This window comes from Diadema setosum, chromosome 5, assembly GCF_964275005.1.
Source record: "Diadema setosum chromosome 5, eeDiaSeto1, whole genome shotgun sequence".
NCBI classification, from domain to species: Eukaryota; Metazoa; Echinodermata; class Echinoidea; order Diadematoida; family Diadematidae; genus Diadema; species Diadema setosum.
In genome coordinates, this window is record NC_092689.1 from 713,179 (window position 1) to 731,063 (window position 17,885).

Sequence of the window (17,885 nt, forward strand, 5' to 3'; positions counted from 1 at the left end):
GTACAAATGGTGTCATGGTCACATGTACATTGTAGGCTACATTTAAGCTGCTCATGAAATGGCAGTTGTTAGGATGTGAATGTACACCATGTAGATTTAAAGATGTGTGCTATTTGTTCAGGTTTGGTTTACTGGTCACTCGTTTTTCTATTATTTTATTGATGTTTCAATGAAAGGAACTGTTTTGCATGTATTTTTTTCTGCACTGCAAACACTCTTATAATATACTTTCATACCTTTTCCTTGACCTCATGCACACTACCCACTATGACTTCCCATTCTAGATGCATAGTTAGTTCTTGCTGCATTTGACTGTCTTTCTTTCAGTCTCTTTTTGTTCTCATCTCCAAGCTACCTTTCCTAGAACTTTATTTGCCTGTATTTGTTATTGTTGCTTTGTTCTTCAACCATGCTAACTGGTAAGCTCCCACCTCATCTCATGTCTGCCGTGCTTCCTTGGTATTGATGCAATTCCCAGCCCTGTTCTGATGCCATTAGCATGGGTAAGGAATGCCTGCTATACAAACAGACCAGGCAAGGTTTGACACATGCAACGTGGAATTCGGAGCTGTGCACAGCTAAAAATAGCCCTTTATCTGTTCTGTGCCACAGTATATATGTACAGTCTATCAAATATCATGGCAGACATCGAGCATCAATCTCTGGCACTCTGCAGATTTATCAGTGTGGCATGGCACTTTCATGTTGGCATTTTATTGACTTCCTGGTGACAATAATTGCAGATGGTAGGAGTTGAAATGTCATGATTATAATACTCTGTCAGTCTGTTAGAGCACTCCCTACCATCTTCATATCTAAGAAAGATTTTATTGGGTTGTGATACTATTCCTTAATCATGTGTGTTCATCCCTATTTCCATGGTGATGCTAACATGAACATTTGGGATGTGTGTCAGATATATGTGTGTCTTTGATCTGATTCACATTTCATGGTAGGCAAAGACTGTGTATGTAAAGGTCAAGTACAGTGTAGCAATCAAATTTGGCTGTGTGAGGGAATATATTGTACACACACACACACACACACACAGAAGAGAAGGTTCCATTCATCAATTTTGTAATGGATACCATTTTCTGTTAGACAGTCTTTTTTTTTTTCCTGTTTTCAATTGAAGTACATTGAAGTAGTTCTGTCAGATGTTTTAGTCGTTTTAGTTGTGTATGCTAAATTTTGAGGAGTTGCTTTTACGTCTTCAGTGATTATATATGCTAATATACATTGTATACAACCATAATGTCCTTGTATACAACATCTACATACTCTATGTCCACATATATGAGGAAAGCTTACATCTGCATAAATTAGTCATGTCTCCGGTACAGATTGTGTTAGAGATACCCATACCTCTAATGCCTGCTTCATACAGAGATGAGCCTACACAAGTTTACATTGGTTGATTTTAGTGATGAACTTTGAGTGCTATGAGAGACCTCAGGGCCCCTCCAGGCTCCATCAGTATTCAGAAGGTGATGCTGCTCCAAACAGCCACCGCCTACCTGGTGTGCTCATCACTCCAATCACTGGCCAAGGCAAATATGGCATGACATTTCAAATCCTGGGCGATTGCTCATAATGCAGTCAGACGCAATCAGCTTATGTATCAACACAGCCGGATCTCAGTCTCTTCTTGTGTCTTTTCTCTCTTTCTTTTTCTCTTCTTTTTCCATCATATTTTCTTGTCTACACATGCTTGCACACGTGTGTGTAAAACACACACACATACACACACACACACACCTATCCTTCCTGTATACCCTATATCCCTGCGTCCACCAGTATATGTCACCACATTTCATAATTTATGCAACTGCCGTCAATGGCTTTCAATGAGAACTGGTCACATTGTTCCTCTTTCTCATAGTAGTTTCCAACAAGTAAATCTTGGTGATGAGAAATTGTTCTATTCTTTGTCCTCTAAAAGCAGGTGTAAGTTGTTGTTGTTGTTGTTGTTGTGTGAGCCAGCAATGGATGTGAGCTGTTTTTAGAAACCATCAATAGTGCTCATGAAACATGCTCTCTGAACCCTTTAGTCTTTACAATTCATTTACAAAGTCAGTATGACTAGATGTGCAGCATCACATGTCACGAAATATACTGAATGTATGAAGCACAAGTGATGGACTAAACTACTGAAAATTCAACTGTGACCCCAAATATATGTAGAAAATGAAAAGACAAAACATTACTGTCTCTTTTTGCTTAGTTTTGTTTGTTTTGCATTTCCAAAAAAATAAGGCCAAGAAGAATGCAGGGTAGTATGTATATATCTTGCCGTGGATGTGACCAGCTATATCAAACTCTACAAATTGGGGGGGGGGGGGGAGGATACTTTGGCTGATTTGATGGCCAGATAATTGACCAGTATCTTTTAAGATAAAAGCCTTCGTCTATAGATTGATCCATTTTTCCATTTTGGCTTCATATATCTCAGAATAGCCTTGTTCCAAGTACCACTTACTTTGCCACTTGCTTAGACAGTAAGACATAAAAATATTTTCTGGTATTTCCTCCATTTACTCTGTATGATAATCTGTATATAACTGTACACAATTTTATGAGGAATGATATTTGTGGTTACTCAAGTTGTGACTGAGTATTTTTGTGTGATACCCTGTGTTTTGCACAAAATTAGAATTGAGAGGATAGATGTGTTCAGAGGACATGCTACATGAGCACTAGTAATGGTTTACAGAAATAACTCTCACCCATAGCTCTCTTGCACGGCATCAACCCACGTCTTCAAGGAGGACAGAGACCACTTCTCATTATTCCCAATTTGTAGTTTGCTAATCAGGTCTGCTGCCCTCATTATGTGCTATGCTGTGACAAGCTTGTTTGTGACACCTGAAGACATGTTACACTGTAGAATTGGCTTAGAATGTCACTACTTCTTGGTTTCTCTGATGTATGTTCTGTCATGACAACTTGCCTCTGTGGGAGTACTTACATCTTATTCAAACAAATTTGTCCAGTGCCTAAAATTTTATGAGCAACCAAAGGTGGTTCACTAGTAATGTGTTCAAAAAAAAAAAAAGAATGCCTGCAAAAGAACATGAAATCAAGTTGTCAAATATTTGCATTCTCCTATGTATATTTTCAACTTTTCTTTCAGTTGATACAGTTGTAGTCGTAACATTGACAGTTCTCAGTAGAAATGTCATAGGTTCTGAGGTGATGGCATCATTTACAGGATTCAAACTTTGTGGACATTGATGAATGTGAATAATTTGCAGTCTTGTGATTGTAAATGCAACAATTTTGTGTTTTTAAAAATTCCTGTATTTCATCATTTTAACCGATATCATTTTCCTCTCTCTTTTCAAATCCCACCCTCTCTCTCTCTCACCCCTCACAACATTCCACAGGCGAGGCATCCAATCCAGATGAAGCCAGCTGATTGTGAAGGTAGGAACTACAATGGTAAGTGGTGGTGGGAGTAGAAACACGTCTATTGCTACCACTGCATTGTTGAAAGCTACATGATATCAAATATGTCAGAGTGCCCCTCCCCCCCCCCCCCCCATTTAATCAGTTTTAAATCAAAAGTTGGTCTCTTTAATAGGTTGTGTTTTTGAGAAATAAGACATGTATAATGTATCTGTATCAATCTAGTGTCAGCCCACTAGTTTAGAGTAAGACATCAGTAGGCTATAAATGCTAATAGTGTCCTAGCCAAAACTTTTTTTTTGCTGTTTTTAATGGTCTTATATTCCATCATATGTTCACTAATTGTTTATCCTCAATTTTAACACATACCTGTGTATTTTTACAGACAGTGTAGGTGACTGTTAAGAAAAATGCTTATGTTCAATGCCATATTTTGTCTATGGTGAAATATAAGTGTTCACGCAGTCAACACCTGAGGAAAATTTGGACTCTTGGAATGCACTTTGTAAAGGTGTGTGCCTCCAATGATTGATATAGGAAATTTAAATAAAACAAGCTTATTTATGTAAATAAGTGTGCATACCCTTGTCAAAAAGTCACAATTTTAATCAATTTATCTGATCTCATTTAACAAAATATTAATTCTTATTTTATTCATAAAGCCCCTACTCTTCCATACTGCATTTGAAGTACAAATGACGAGTTCTTTGCAAAATGAGCTAAGTGCCATTTTTAAACATTTCAAAGCAAGTCCATCGTCAGATAGAGCAAAGTTCAACTTTTCGAGTAATAATCGCTTGTGACATAACAAGGAATATTCTAGACATTATGATTAAAAGTATCCTGTATTTTCTTATAATTTCCTTTTTTTTAGTGACTTTAAACACAAATATTTCAACCTAACATGAATGGAGTTAGCTCATTTTGCGATAAAACTCTTCAAATACAGGTTCATATGGATGGGACTGTACTCTTAATGGCATTGCGCACTCACTTCATCTACACCTTGTCTATCCTTACAACGACACAGCTAAATGTCAACCTGTTTTCACCCTGTATGGAGTCGTTAGTTCTAGGAAATGATATCACATCATGACTCAACATTCAAAAAATGTGTCAAGTGCTGGCAGAGTGTGCTTGACTCTAGATGCATAGCACAGAAATTCTGGAGCCATGTTTACCCTAGACAGAAATCGAGTCTTCCAGCTCACAGAGTATGAATTCGGGCCTTCACATTCACTTCATTCCATTCATACCCATGAAGATTTTGTTCATGGGATAACAGTGGACTAATGCTTCAGATAGTAGAGGCTGCAGTACTCTTTGGCAAGTTCCCCCAATTCCAGCGTGTCAGAACTCTATCCTACCATACCTCACTGTCGGCATAGCACCAAGTTATGATTCAAGCAGATGTCTTCAAAATTCTATTGTGGTCCTGGCATCAGAATCAGTTTGTGTCAATGTTAGGCCCAAGGTTTTTTCTGGCTTGCGAGAGAAATAAAGTTTGCTTCAATTTCCTTTGATTTCCCAGTCAAATGCTTGCACTATGTTGTATATGTTTGTGAATGTTAGATGAGATGATGGATTCTAATATTCTGCTGAGGCTACTCCAGTGAAAAGCCTCTCCTCATTTATATCATTTATATGTGACTCGCTACTAAAGAAAAAAAAAAGGATCCAAAAATGGCAGATTCTTTGACAATGACATGACATTATTTCCTTATTTCTTTGCTTTATTTTTATACATAAAACAAGTCATAAAAATGCTCCTTTACTGAGATATCAGGGGTCTAAGGAGAGCATGTAGAGTGGTCCTGGATATTAGTGTTTCCAGAAAGACACCTGCATAGTTTTCTTGTCTACATGCATTGAGAAAACAGTCTCATCTGTAATTATCCTACTTGTCAGAGGGATGCATTTACCTTCTATAGACTTAGAAAAAAAAAATCAAAGCAAACAAACGCACAGCACACACTCACAAATCATGTTTACTTGGCAGAGATGCTAGAACAATTTCCCACTGAAGTTATTAATTGTTAGTCATTATGTATTTTAAATCGCATATAAAAGGTATACCTATTTAGTGAGTACACCATTTCTACATTTTCCCCCCTCAAACCAGCATAGTAAATGTGTGTTTAGCTTTCTATTATCTAGATGCTCTAGGAGCACAAACAATATGACATATTTATATGCATGCTCTGGCTTCTCTTGTTCAAGTAAAGGTCTGGTGGTAGGTTTTAGTAAGCATACACTGTCCAAGCCCCTGCCAAAATATTTTTACACTTATCACCCTCCCTTGTTTTTTCAATAACATGTGTCATTTGGCTTCAAATTTCAGCTGCATGTAGCTTTAGTGAAATGAATATTGAGACCATTTATTTATTCACATTCATGATAGAAATGTGAAATTATTGCAAAAACAGTATTCATGCAACATAATCAGATTCAGCAATACATACTTTACACATTATGGTAGAGAATGAGAAATTCCCTGCAGTTATGACTTCATATACTGTAGATATTATAAATGAAGACATAAGTGAATGAACTGGCATGATAGAAGTCCGAGCAAGCAGATAACACCTTTGATGGATGGGCATCAGAAATTGCCTCTCATCAAAACATGGAGTGAAATTAAAATATTGGTTACTTTTCTCTTCATCTTCTAAATTTCTTTGCAATCAAGAGCTGCCATTTGAAGACAGACCATATTTCAGTGGGCACCAATTTTTTAGTCATGTGAATAAACTCTGTTGTCATAGATTTTGCCTATTTGCCAGCTTTGTGGAGTCTTGTTCGTGCATCCATGGCCAAGGTTCCAACAGGATGACTCTCCTACAGCTTTGTTTGTTTGGGCTACAGTAAAAAACCAAAACAGAAAACCAGAAAGATGAAGGAATTAAAGACTTCACTTTGAAAAGATAATGACCTGCACAGAAAGGAATGGTATTAAGGACGCAGCTTTATCAAGTCTGTATCTATCTGTATCTACAATGTAACTACACCAAGAGCATGGTAGCAATGCAGCAGGAACAAGGTAGACAAAACACGTTAAAAAACCCAGAAATGAACTTGTAGCTCATACAATCTAAAGGGCGTTAGTGCGAGCTTTCAGCTTTGGTTAAGAGCAAGCAGTGAATTAACCAATGAGAATGCTCCCATTGTTGCTAGGGGTAGAGTCTATTCAGGATGGTAATTTGAAGCTTCATACTTGTTTCTAACTTTTTCAAATCCTTGTAAACATGCTACATACACATAAAAAGTTGTGCTTACCCTTTCATCACTTTGTCACAAAATTTTGACATATTGTACAAATAAACCAATAGACTACACTACATGTATATAACTAAACCAAAAAGGGAAAATAATTGATTTTGACCAAATTTGAGGATCAGATTACAAATTTGATTTTCTCAGCTCAGCTGTTTCCAACCCTTTGCTCCTTCTGCCATGGCGGGTCACATGAATAAAAGAGACATCAAATTAAGTAGAATGGTAAAAGATTTATTAAAATCTCAGGCATCTAAAAAGGGAAAGATGCACTATTGCTTCATAGCCAGCCCTATTTCAGATGCATTGTGGAATGACTTGGTAGCAAAGTTGGATCTGGTCTGGGCTGCATCTTCTTTGCCAGACCAGCGTGTAAACATTGCCAATATTATGTGACTGGGACGAGTCAAGGGAGAAGCACCACTTATGGTATATTGCCAAGCAACCAACCCAGGTCACGTCTTTCATCCAGGGCTATTTTTGAGGATTTCTTTGCTTCTTATGTGACCGACACATTGCAGCATCGCAGTGGTGACCAATGACTTAAAGGCGCATAGTCCTGGTGGGTTAGAGGGCGCTGTTGGATGATACTGCCGACCACCGTTAGCATGATACGAAGATTGCCAAAGTTGAGCTGTCATCAAGAGTAAAGCGCGTAGGTGTTGCTAGGTAACATTGCCTTCGTTGTCTTCTCTGCACGTCACGCAGTCTGTAGTGATGCCAGGAAGCATGTTTATGTGCTTCTTAGTATGACATCACAAAAGAAGTTTGCTAAAGCTGCCATCCCCTCAGCCGAATCATGAGCCGAACTGTGATTGGACCACTGACTACAATGGATCGGACTTCTTTGGACTCGGGGAAATGGGCCAAAGCGTAAGCGCTAAAGAGGAGTCGATAGCGTAGGTCTCTATAGGAAACTTGCACCGTGCACCCGCATACGCATTTGGGCAATTCCACGGTAACTAGGACACAGGTGCCAAAAATTCAAAATGATATTTGTTTCAAACACCATACATTTTCAGACAGTACTTGAGTTGAAGTTTTAAGAATCATTATGTTTTTCAATAAAAGCGGCCATTTTGAATTTCAAAATGGCTGCCAAAATGTGCCTATAACTCAATGGTGAAAAGAGTGTATTGTCGCATAACTTACCCTCTGTATATCCACTTTATTAGTACTCTAAACAACAATCTTTCATATGTATGCAGTTACCAGAGAAGTCTTTTACCACACGATAGAAAAAAAAGCTGGTAGCTTTAAAGAATTTGATAAAAACTGTTAATTACTTTGATAATGATGGATGTAACGTCAGTTACCAAAAACAAGGAATTTTTAAGTTTATTCATCAAAGGAAGTGAGCTGTATGATGTAACTTGGGATTTCTAATGTATGCCCATATGCCTTTATTTTAATACCAGAAATAAGGATACTTGGCATACTGGAGAGTCAAAATGAACACTACAAAATGTGTAACGTCAGTTACCGAAACGTCATACGCGAGTATGTAACGTCAGTTACCATGACAGTAATTATAACTGAGGCAAATTTTTTTACTTTTGGCCATTTCAATACATCTGGGAAGTCAACTTACAACAAAGAGCAGCAATTCCTTTCATAGGAAATGATGTCATTACCATGGTATGTCCATGGATATATATTTTTTTATTTTATTTTATTTCTAAATTCATTTATTCATTCATAATACCATGATTATCTTCTTTTTTTTGGGGGGGGGGGGGCTTGAGCTTTCGATTTTTGATTCACCACAAGTTTAAGGTTAAATCATCTGGAAGTTTAGTTTGCCACATGCAGTATATGCACTCAAATTAGTACATTCCCAGTCCTACGGGATGATAAAGCTACCAAAGTTTGTAGGCCTAATCAGTGACATGATTGCTTGTTAACCACATTTTCTATAAAAAACAAATAAACAAACTTCTGCACAGCTGTATACCAACAGTTTAACAATCTTCACCAATGTTTGCTTTTGCTGGCATTTTTTTTTTTTTTTCAGGAAGCTTAGTCAAGTTTCTACCTCAAGGCAAATGCACAAACATATATTTCTTCTCTTGCACTTAAATGTGTGGTGTAGTAAACATGGCTCATCTTGTATTATGGTACGTAAGGCATGTACTCATTATTGTTTGAAACTTAACACTGATGTTGCTCAAAGTGAGAGAGGATTCTATTGGGTTTTAAAAAAAATTGTTCATACAGTGTGTATTTGTTGATTACTTTATTCTATTCATGTAGGGACATTTTGTAATACAACACATGATAATTATGAACAGGAAGAGTTTTTTATATTGATTTTAGTATTCTTTCGTTGCAAAGTCCGATTTCTTGGGATCTCCAATGTATTTGCAAGCCGTGATATATCAGTGAAAAGGAAAAGAAAAACAGTTAAATTACTTCAAGCTAGGAATAAAACAGTAACGCTCTTTTGACCAAAAAAGCATTTATTTTTCTTCTTCACAGAGAAATATTAAAAGTGCGACACTTTTCATTTAAATCAATTGATGATGGAGATCATCAGGAGTAAAATGAAGAAAAGAAGGAGAAATATATCACAATAGATTTCATACATACTGTATTTATGCATATTTATGAGTTGATACATGTTTTTTTCCCCATGACCTGGAAGATGTTTTGATATTTTTTCAAGCACAAAAATATCCATGTTTTGTGTAGTACTACAAGGTATTATTGGTGGAGCACTCTATGTACACTGTAGATAAAAACTTTCTTGTTCACTAAAAAACAAACAAACAAACAAAAAAGCCCTTAGTCATGTCAATATATTTATACTTGGAACTGCTTAATCTATTAATGGCTCTGTGTAATCATAAATGTTGAATGAAAATTAAATCTTTAGACAAATGTCAAGAAATATCCTCTTGTGCATTTACATTATTTTTGCCCAACTGTGCTATGGCATGGGGGGGGGGGGGTGCCCCCTAAGGGCCCACCCAATATTATTTGTGTCTTTAGATTTTGTTTTAATTTGTTGCTGTAGTTGCCTGGGATTGTCACTGGTACATTGCAGCAGTATAATAACCTGTCAAATAAATTAGTTCTCTGTAAACCCCACGGCAAAGTATGTGTAACGTCAGTTACGTAACGTCAGTTACTGACATGTTTACCTTTAAGTTTTCATAGAACACAAAGAAAATGGACTACTGTTTCATTTCATTGTGTATTTATGACTGATGAACCAAGGTATGACTCCATATCAACCAAATCATTCTGAATGGTCAGAATTATGAAATATCACATAGCTATTCCCAATCATGATTTTGCATGTGTAAACCCTATGGCAAATGTAAGCGTAACGTCAGTTACGTAACGTCAGTTACCGTCATGCCTTCACTGAAATTGGCATGGTGGTAAAAGGAGACAACTAAAGTGCACATTATTTTGCACACCTGTTCCTAAGAACCTAGGTGTACTGCCATATTAAACACATAAAGGCTAAAAGTCAGGGACATGAGATATTTCCATTTATATCTACACCATAATTTCCCATGTCCTTTTTCCGTAACGTCAGTTACCGACACATTTTCACTCGCTATGTGATAAGAAATGCAGTTTGAGAGAAAAACTTTCCACCTATTTCTTCATTCTCATGAACTTATTCATCAATGCTAATTGCAAGCCCAAGGTGCTTTCATTCACAAAACTACAAGGTAAACAATTTCATGAAAATCCTTACGTGTAACGTCAGTTACCGTGGAATTGCCCATTTGACTAAACCACCGGGACCATGTGCCTTTAGTAGCAGCAATCAGTCAAATTGAAAATCTGTAAGCTCTTTTTATGCCACATTCAAAGTTAGGAAAAGAGTAGTATAAACAAAATTTACTCATTTATTGCATTGCATCCTATGTGGATAAAGATGCAGGCTAGACAACCAGAAGCGACAATGTTACCGAGCTATCCCATATTGCAAATATGTTAGGGCTCCAAAATGTTGCTTTGCATATTGGCGGTACCCCAAATTGTGTCCCAATTGCCAATACCTTTACCAGTTCTAGTGGCAGTCTTCTCTATCTGGGAAGTGGTTCAAAACATAAATTACAGCCAGAAAAACGAAATCAGTGGTTGGTTGTTTTGATGCAACCATCATGTTTAGAGAGTGATGAGGGACATGGATTTTGGACATCTCAGCCAAAATATATCCCAGTTAAACAGGTTTTAGTTGTGATTATGACAATGAAAATAAGATATTAAATATATGTTCCATAAAATTCTACTGCTGTAAGGCTTATCTTCCCTCTCTGTTTGGCATTAGGTAAGCACTAACAATGTCACGTGAATACCACAAGAAAGAGAAAGCAGGAAAAGTGATGTACTGAATATGATTCATAATCCTGACCTTAAGTCCCTAGTAGTAGTGTTTGCTGTGGGATCGTATTTGCTGCTGAAATCCCTTCATTTCTCACTCAATCCTGCACTGCCAGTTCTCTGTTAGGTTTGTCAGTGGTCTAAGGAAGGTTTCATGGTGACAATGATGATGATAAGTCTGTTTGAAGATCCTCATTTTGCAAGTCCAAGTATTGTGCACAACTTTAACATCTGAAGTAATCTTGGTTTCCCATGGAACAGCATTCCTTTCTGTATTCTTTTTCTACATATTTACACTGTGTTCATATTTGTACTAACTTTCATTTCCTGATACACATTGTCCTGATCAATCACCTCTTTGTTTTTTAAAAGTCATGATACTTTACCCTGTTTCTTAACTTGATATTCAAACCGGACATAATGTGCCTTGTCTCTCTTGCCATCATAACTTACCTCTCCGGATCTACTGTGTGCAGTTGAAGAGCGGAAACTGTTTGTGGGTATGCTGTCCAAGAAGTGTGACGAAAATGACGTCAGGGTGATGTTCGCCCCCTTCGGTCACATTGAAGAGTGCCACATACTAAGGGACCAGATGGGTGGACACAAAGGTATGCTGAGAATTTGGTATGTGTTGTGTGACAAGTATGTCTGGGACAAGGCCTGCAAATGTGGTGACAGGCTCTGAAAAAAAAAATGGAAAGATAACACAAATTATATACTGTAAAAGCCGATATTTTTGTGCAACTTATTTTTCGCGCTCGGCCGGATAAGAAGAGTTTCGCGTGTTTTTAATTCCGCAGAATCAAGACATCAGCTATTGGAACATATTATGGCAAGCAAAAATATTTGCATGCTTTTATTTTTGCACTAGTCTCTGGTTGCGCGAAATGCATGAAAATTTCCACTTTTACCGTATGTGTTTGAAATGGTTATGAGAAAAATGAGAAACAAGCTAATTCTTATCTTCCGAGGAATACAAGTTTAATATGATATGCCTCGATATGAAACAAGTCTTGCCACCACTGGGTTCTAATTCAAGATGGTGCAAGACTTAAATTTTACGTAGTTTTACCAACTTTGGTGCACGTTGTAGACACCTCTTTGTAAGCCTCAAGAAGGTTATTATTTAATTTCTAATGATATGCTTCTCTGTTTCGGTTGATATTTTTCTAGTATAGATATATCCATTTTTGTGAATATTACTATGTTCTGGCAGTCAAGATTAGCCAATGGTGCTCACTTTATACCAATATTCATAGTTTGTCAATGTTCTCTTGCTTATTTTATTTCCAGGATGTGCCTTTGTAACATTTTCAACGAGGCAAATGGCCCTAAATGCAATAAGAGCTATGCACCAATCAAGGATTATGGACGTAAGTACTGGACAACCTTTCCTGAAACAGCAACACCTCTGCATTATTTTTCCTTTTTTCTGTCTGTTGTGATTTACCCAATATTGATTTTGTTACCAGAAATCATTTTCAGTGTCACAGACTTTCATTTACTAGAGAAGCTGTCTGTGAAATGGTTCCTCATTTGCAATCCTACAGTGTCTGTGTTTCAGTATTAATGTAGGCCATGTGAGGTCTCAGCCAGTTGCATTATTGCCTAGGGGTGAATATATTATCTGTGTTTGATTTATTCACACTTAGAGGTGATGAGTTGATTGCATATCTCATGCTTCCAAAGATGACAAGTATGAAGAGGCCATCCTGGAGTGGTATCGGCATTGTCTTTGCATACAACGCAGACTCATGCTGAAAAGGCTGTGTGCCCTTGCTCTTTAAAATGTATGAAATCTTGAGCATGAAGGGTTTTGCTGCTTTATCATATGAATGTAGGTCCTCTTCAGATATTTAAGTAACAGTATGCAAGTCTCACTTCCCAAATTACTACTTTTATTGTCATCAGATTCAACTGTTATAAAATTTTTCTTGAAAGTAAGTGATGTATGCCATTACCTGCTCTGTGCCACTGAGGAAGCAGCATGTGTCGTACTCTTAATACATATGGCTGTGCTGTTGTAAGATAAGGATTATGCTAAATACGTAAGAAAATGTGATCGTTATCGTAGGGATTTACATACAATGTGTACACAGTATCCTCATATGTAGGGTTTGCATTTTTTCTGGAGAGGAGTTACTGTTGACATGCAGTTCTGAACACATCATTTTCTTTGTGAGCAAAGCACATCAGCTAATGCGTTAAAGTCTGGTGTTATCTGTCACAGAGTTGTAATTTTAGTTGTCTAATGAAGTACTCTGCACAACATTGGCAGTATAAAATAACTTCTTTATTAAACTGATCAGTGATAGTACATTTCAGAGAGTAACATGCTCATTCGTTCTGTTTGAGCGCAACCCCCAATAAATATGCAAAATCTGATTCTGATGTAAGCAAGTAAAATTTCAGACTTCCAAACCAATCATCAAAGTGAAAATGAAATAAGTATTGTCTGTGATATATCTTAGTATACCCATACAAAAGTTTCCCTGCACACCAGGACATATCCCTTCCCCACACATCATTACCCAGGTCAACTACCCCTTAGGACAATTAACCCCTAGGACAGTTACCACAGTGACAATAACTCCCATCCCCAACCCAAATATGATCCTGGAACAACTACCCCCTTCCAAGAACCACTACCCTGGGGACAATTCCCCAATGACCATCACAGACAAAAATTAAGAAGAACAATGACAGAAGATGGAAGAAAATGATAATAACTTGAGGAAAAACAGAAAGAGAAGGTGAAGAAAGAAAAAAACACATTATGAGGAAAGACAGAAAGAGGACATCAAAGAAAGATAAAACATGTTCAAGCAAAAGAGCCATGTAATTATCGCCTCTCTCATGCTGATGTATGTTTCAGGGTTGCACGTCAAAGCTGGTTGTGAAGTTTGCCGACACACAGAAGGAGAAAGAGCAGAAGAAGCTACATCAGATGGCACAGCAGATGTTCCACAACAACCTATTACAAATGGCAGGCCTCAGCAGTGGGCTCAACAGCCTCAACAACCCCTACCTATTTGTAAGTATCTCACCCCTGGTGGCTAAACCAACAAGTGAAGATGGGAGGGTAGCAGTAGCTTTGCTGCTCTACTTACATCTTTTGGACTTCCAGTTTGTACTGTTTCATGTGATATGCCCTTTAGCTGGTTTTGCTTCAAGACATCATGCTCTTCTCCAGTCATCCATCTTTAGAATTGTTAAGTAGAGAGTTGTAAGTCATCATTAAAGACCTGGTAGCATTGGGATACTAAGGAGTGGGAAGGCTGGCCTGTCTCCGACATATTTGAGAATCCCCGTAATGAACTCTGTACAGCTTTATCCCTGATCTCTATGTAAATATACATACAACCGAAGAATCTCAACTACAGTTGACTGTTACCGACGTGTATACGATTCGATGCACATATTCACTGACAAGTGCTATTTGTAGTTACTGAATGTACCCCAGTGGACAGGGAAGAAATATTCATTCAATTGGGCCACCCATGTCTATCCATGCTACCAGGTCTTTATTCCATATGAATGTTTGATCAAAGACAAGACAAAACCCTGATTGCTTTAGAAAAGTTTGCCTGTTGTGAAAGGATTGCAGTTATCAGCACCATAGCAACAAAAAACTATTAAGTAAAAGACAAACGTGATGAAGATTTAGACTGTGTATGTTGTAATGCTGGTGCTGAGGAATGTAGTGTGTGACATCATTAGATGTGTGTCACTAAGGGGGACATACTGTGGTTTTTATGTTGTCTTTTCTTCTCCCCTTCTCTCTCTCTGTCCATGCCCGGTTAAAGCAGAGTGCGTTCCTGCAGCTGGCACAGCAGGCAGCAAACAGTGCAGGGACAGGCAGCAATGTCTCAAACCTCGGCAATCTTCAGCTCCCAGGTACGTCAAAAAAACAGTCTAATTTGTTAACGGACTCATCCAGCCCACCATCCCAATCAGTAGAGATGCTGGGGGTGTTTCTTTGGCCAAAAATACTGCAGTTTCTTTGAAAATACTCTTATTCCAAAATCATGTTACTCCACATGTATATGGCAAGGAAGGTAAAGATAGCATTTTTGCCCCCAAAACATGCCTTCTCAGCTCTCAGAATACTACAATGCCTGTAATAATCTTCAAGTCTGAAGGACACAGGACTACCAGAAGAACACCAGCCATTGTGTAGGTACAGTGTGTCTGATATCCCCTTCCAGCCCTTCCAACTCAAAAGAAAACTCCTCTTATTCAGCTTTGGCTGACTGATTTTGTTTTGAAATAATTCCACTTCAAGGGCAGTTCTTCTAGAATGCCTAGTCCATGTAACTTTGAAAAGAATACTCACACATCCATGATTACCTTAGCTATGTGAATTATTAGTGAATAGATTCAATTTTGTTGTACAACTTATCTCATGTAAAGTGCATTTGAGAACGAGTGTTAAGTAATTGGTTGAAGAAACTCTTTCTTATTCGTAGACTAATAAAGGAAGACTAGTATTCTTATATGTTTGTTTAGAGTGGATTGAAAAGGTTCTCTTACGGTGGAGGAAATCAGTAGTGTGGTATTCTACTTAAGTAGCACGACTTCTGTTATCTCAGTGTCTACTCCCCTCTTTGTCATTCATTTATTCTCTCTGTTTGAAGGCGGGGGAATGATATAGGGAGAGAGCAAAGTATAAAATCAATGTAATGTAGAAATGAGACTAACTGATAAGTCTCCATTTTGGTGGAAGTGTTAATCCCTGAAATGACTACCTTAGTATTCAAACGCTGTCTAGAGTGAGCTGAATGGGACAGACTAGGCTACTGATGGCATCACTCTCTGCCAAAGTTTGCCTACAGTAGAGGGGAGACTATTAATGTTGTATTGGAGGTGGTAGTGTAGGTATTGCATTTCAATTGTTCTTGGGCATACAAAACTGGTTAGTTACTCAGAAAAGAAATGAAGTTGTTTAGGCGTAGCTTTGAAAGTTTATGGAATTCTGTGACTCTCCATACTTCTATAGAGACTGATGATATGATAACATGTGGCTTGCATTCCTGGATGTATTCCTGTATAGTGCACTTGACAGAGTTTGGAAATATGCATTTAGTGATTGACTCTCTCATTAAATATCTAATTATCCCCTTGAAGCATGTATTCCAGCCAGCTTTTTGCCAACCCCAGAATTTTCATTTGCTTTTTCTTCACTTCTTATGCCATCCATTTTCCATGCATCCTTACTCTTTGATCCTGTCTTGCTCTTCTTGACTACTTTGTAATATTTTTTAGATCAGTGTTCATTAGTTAATTAATCTTCCTATATCACCTGCTTCTTCATCTCAGGTAGTCTGTTCCCCACCCATTCCATTCATGACCTCATTCTGCACGTGCTCCATTCTCCCTTGCCCATTTCTCTGCCCCCTTATGGAGCTAGCAAGTCTTTGCGATTATGCAGGATGTTCCTTGAACATGAACATCTTGTGTCCTCGCAAAGTAATAAACCAATTTGTTATTTGCTCATGTGCACATTTACCAAATTACCTTTCTATTTTCCCAGTTGATTAGGCACTTTACTCATTTTTAAAGCAACATGCACGTAATGCATAAGCTTGTCCGATATTACAATTCATGGGATTCATATTCAAAGAGAGAATGAACTTGCATAGATGGCCTGTCAAGTAACATTTCTGAAAACATCCTCCATGTCATTGTTATGCAGTGAATGTATTAACAAACTTTATTCTGTCATTATTGCTATAGGTTTCAATGAACATTTGTTGCTGTCAGGTGGATGTGCTGGCAGGCTTCATTTAAGGATTGTATGAATAATCATTATAACACTACACACATACTTATCTCAGAAAATTTGGTAACCAGCATTGGTGTTGTCACAAATGATGTTTCATGAAATGTCTTATTGAAAAGTCTCCTGATTGTGAATGACTTCTGGCCATTCAGATACATGTAACATACAAGTATCTTCCTGATTACACTTTGGAACCATTTTGATTTGAAGTGTGCATGTTGGTACCCTGCCCTTGCCTTGTAGAGTACTAGGTTAATGCTGTCACACTTCACTTCCTTCTCTCAATGTCACTCTCCATGAAGTTATGAGTTTTACCGCCTTTGCCTTTTTGCCTTTTCCCTTGTGTCAAGTTGCATCGTTGCTCTATCTATGAACTCATTTGACCCACCGACCTTTTACCCCTTGACCTCTGCACTTCCTGGTGACCAATGTCCTTCTCACTCTTTATCTCCCATTCATGTCAGGGCATGAATATTCCTCTTCCCCTACAGGTCAGACGGCGCTTACCATGCCCCAGCTAGCGGCCCTTGCCTCAGCGGTTAACCAGCAGCAAAACAATGTGGGTGGTCAAACACAGGGAGCACTAGCCACAAACCAGGCACTACTAGCAGCAGCACAGGGAAACAGCATCATGGGTGTCACGCCGGGATCAACAGGTTGGCAAAAGAACTGATTTACAAATGTTAAATGTCGTAGCTTTCTGTTTTTTGCATCATCAGGATTTGTGATTTCTTGTCACAAAACTGGTAAAGAAGTATCTTGAAAACAACAACAACAAAACTTGTTGATGTTGAGCAGTATTGAATATTGCCCCTGCCTGAAATTGGAACTACCCACTGTATTGTTAGTTTGTTGGTTTTTAACATGTTTGTGGTATTGCTTTAGATATTGTGTCTGGCTAGTAGGCTCATTAAGTCTGCTAGTGTTGTTTATGTGTATCCAACCTTGCATCTCACCCACCTCATACCTTTCCCCACCTGACTTATAGTGTGTTTCTGGCTAAGATGAATAATGCATGATATGGGGTTGAGTACAGTGACTTTGAGGAGATACTTTACTGTTAATGAAACACCCGTAC

The 17,885-nt window shown here is 38.0% G+C and overlaps 1 protein-coding gene across 15 annotated transcripts in view; it reads left to right on the top strand.

Annotated features, from left to right (window-relative positions):
* The window catches only part of LOC140228490 (CUGBP Elav-like family member 1-A), a 135,377-nt gene that overhangs the window by 90,377 nt on the left and 27,115 nt on the right, over window positions 1-17,885 (top strand). For 10 of the 15 annotated variants that reach the window (XM_072308707.1, XM_072308716.1, XM_072308714.1 and 7 more), the window contains 6 exons: window positions 3,387-3,441; window positions 11,502-11,633; window positions 12,319-12,398; window positions 13,901-14,059; window positions 14,832-14,922; window positions 17,272-17,463. In XM_072308707.1, coding sequence (XP_072164808.1) covers window positions 3,387-3,441; window positions 11,502-11,633; window positions 12,319-12,398; window positions 13,901-14,059; window positions 14,832-14,922; window positions 17,272-17,463 — 709 coding nt within the window. The remainder of the gene's footprint in view (window positions 1-3,386; window positions 3,442-11,501; window positions 11,634-12,318; window positions 12,399-13,900; window positions 14,060-14,831; window positions 14,923-17,271; window positions 17,464-17,885) is intronic. The other 5 variants (XM_072308709.1, XM_072308720.1, XM_072308710.1 and 2 more) reach the window with 4 other exon arrangements.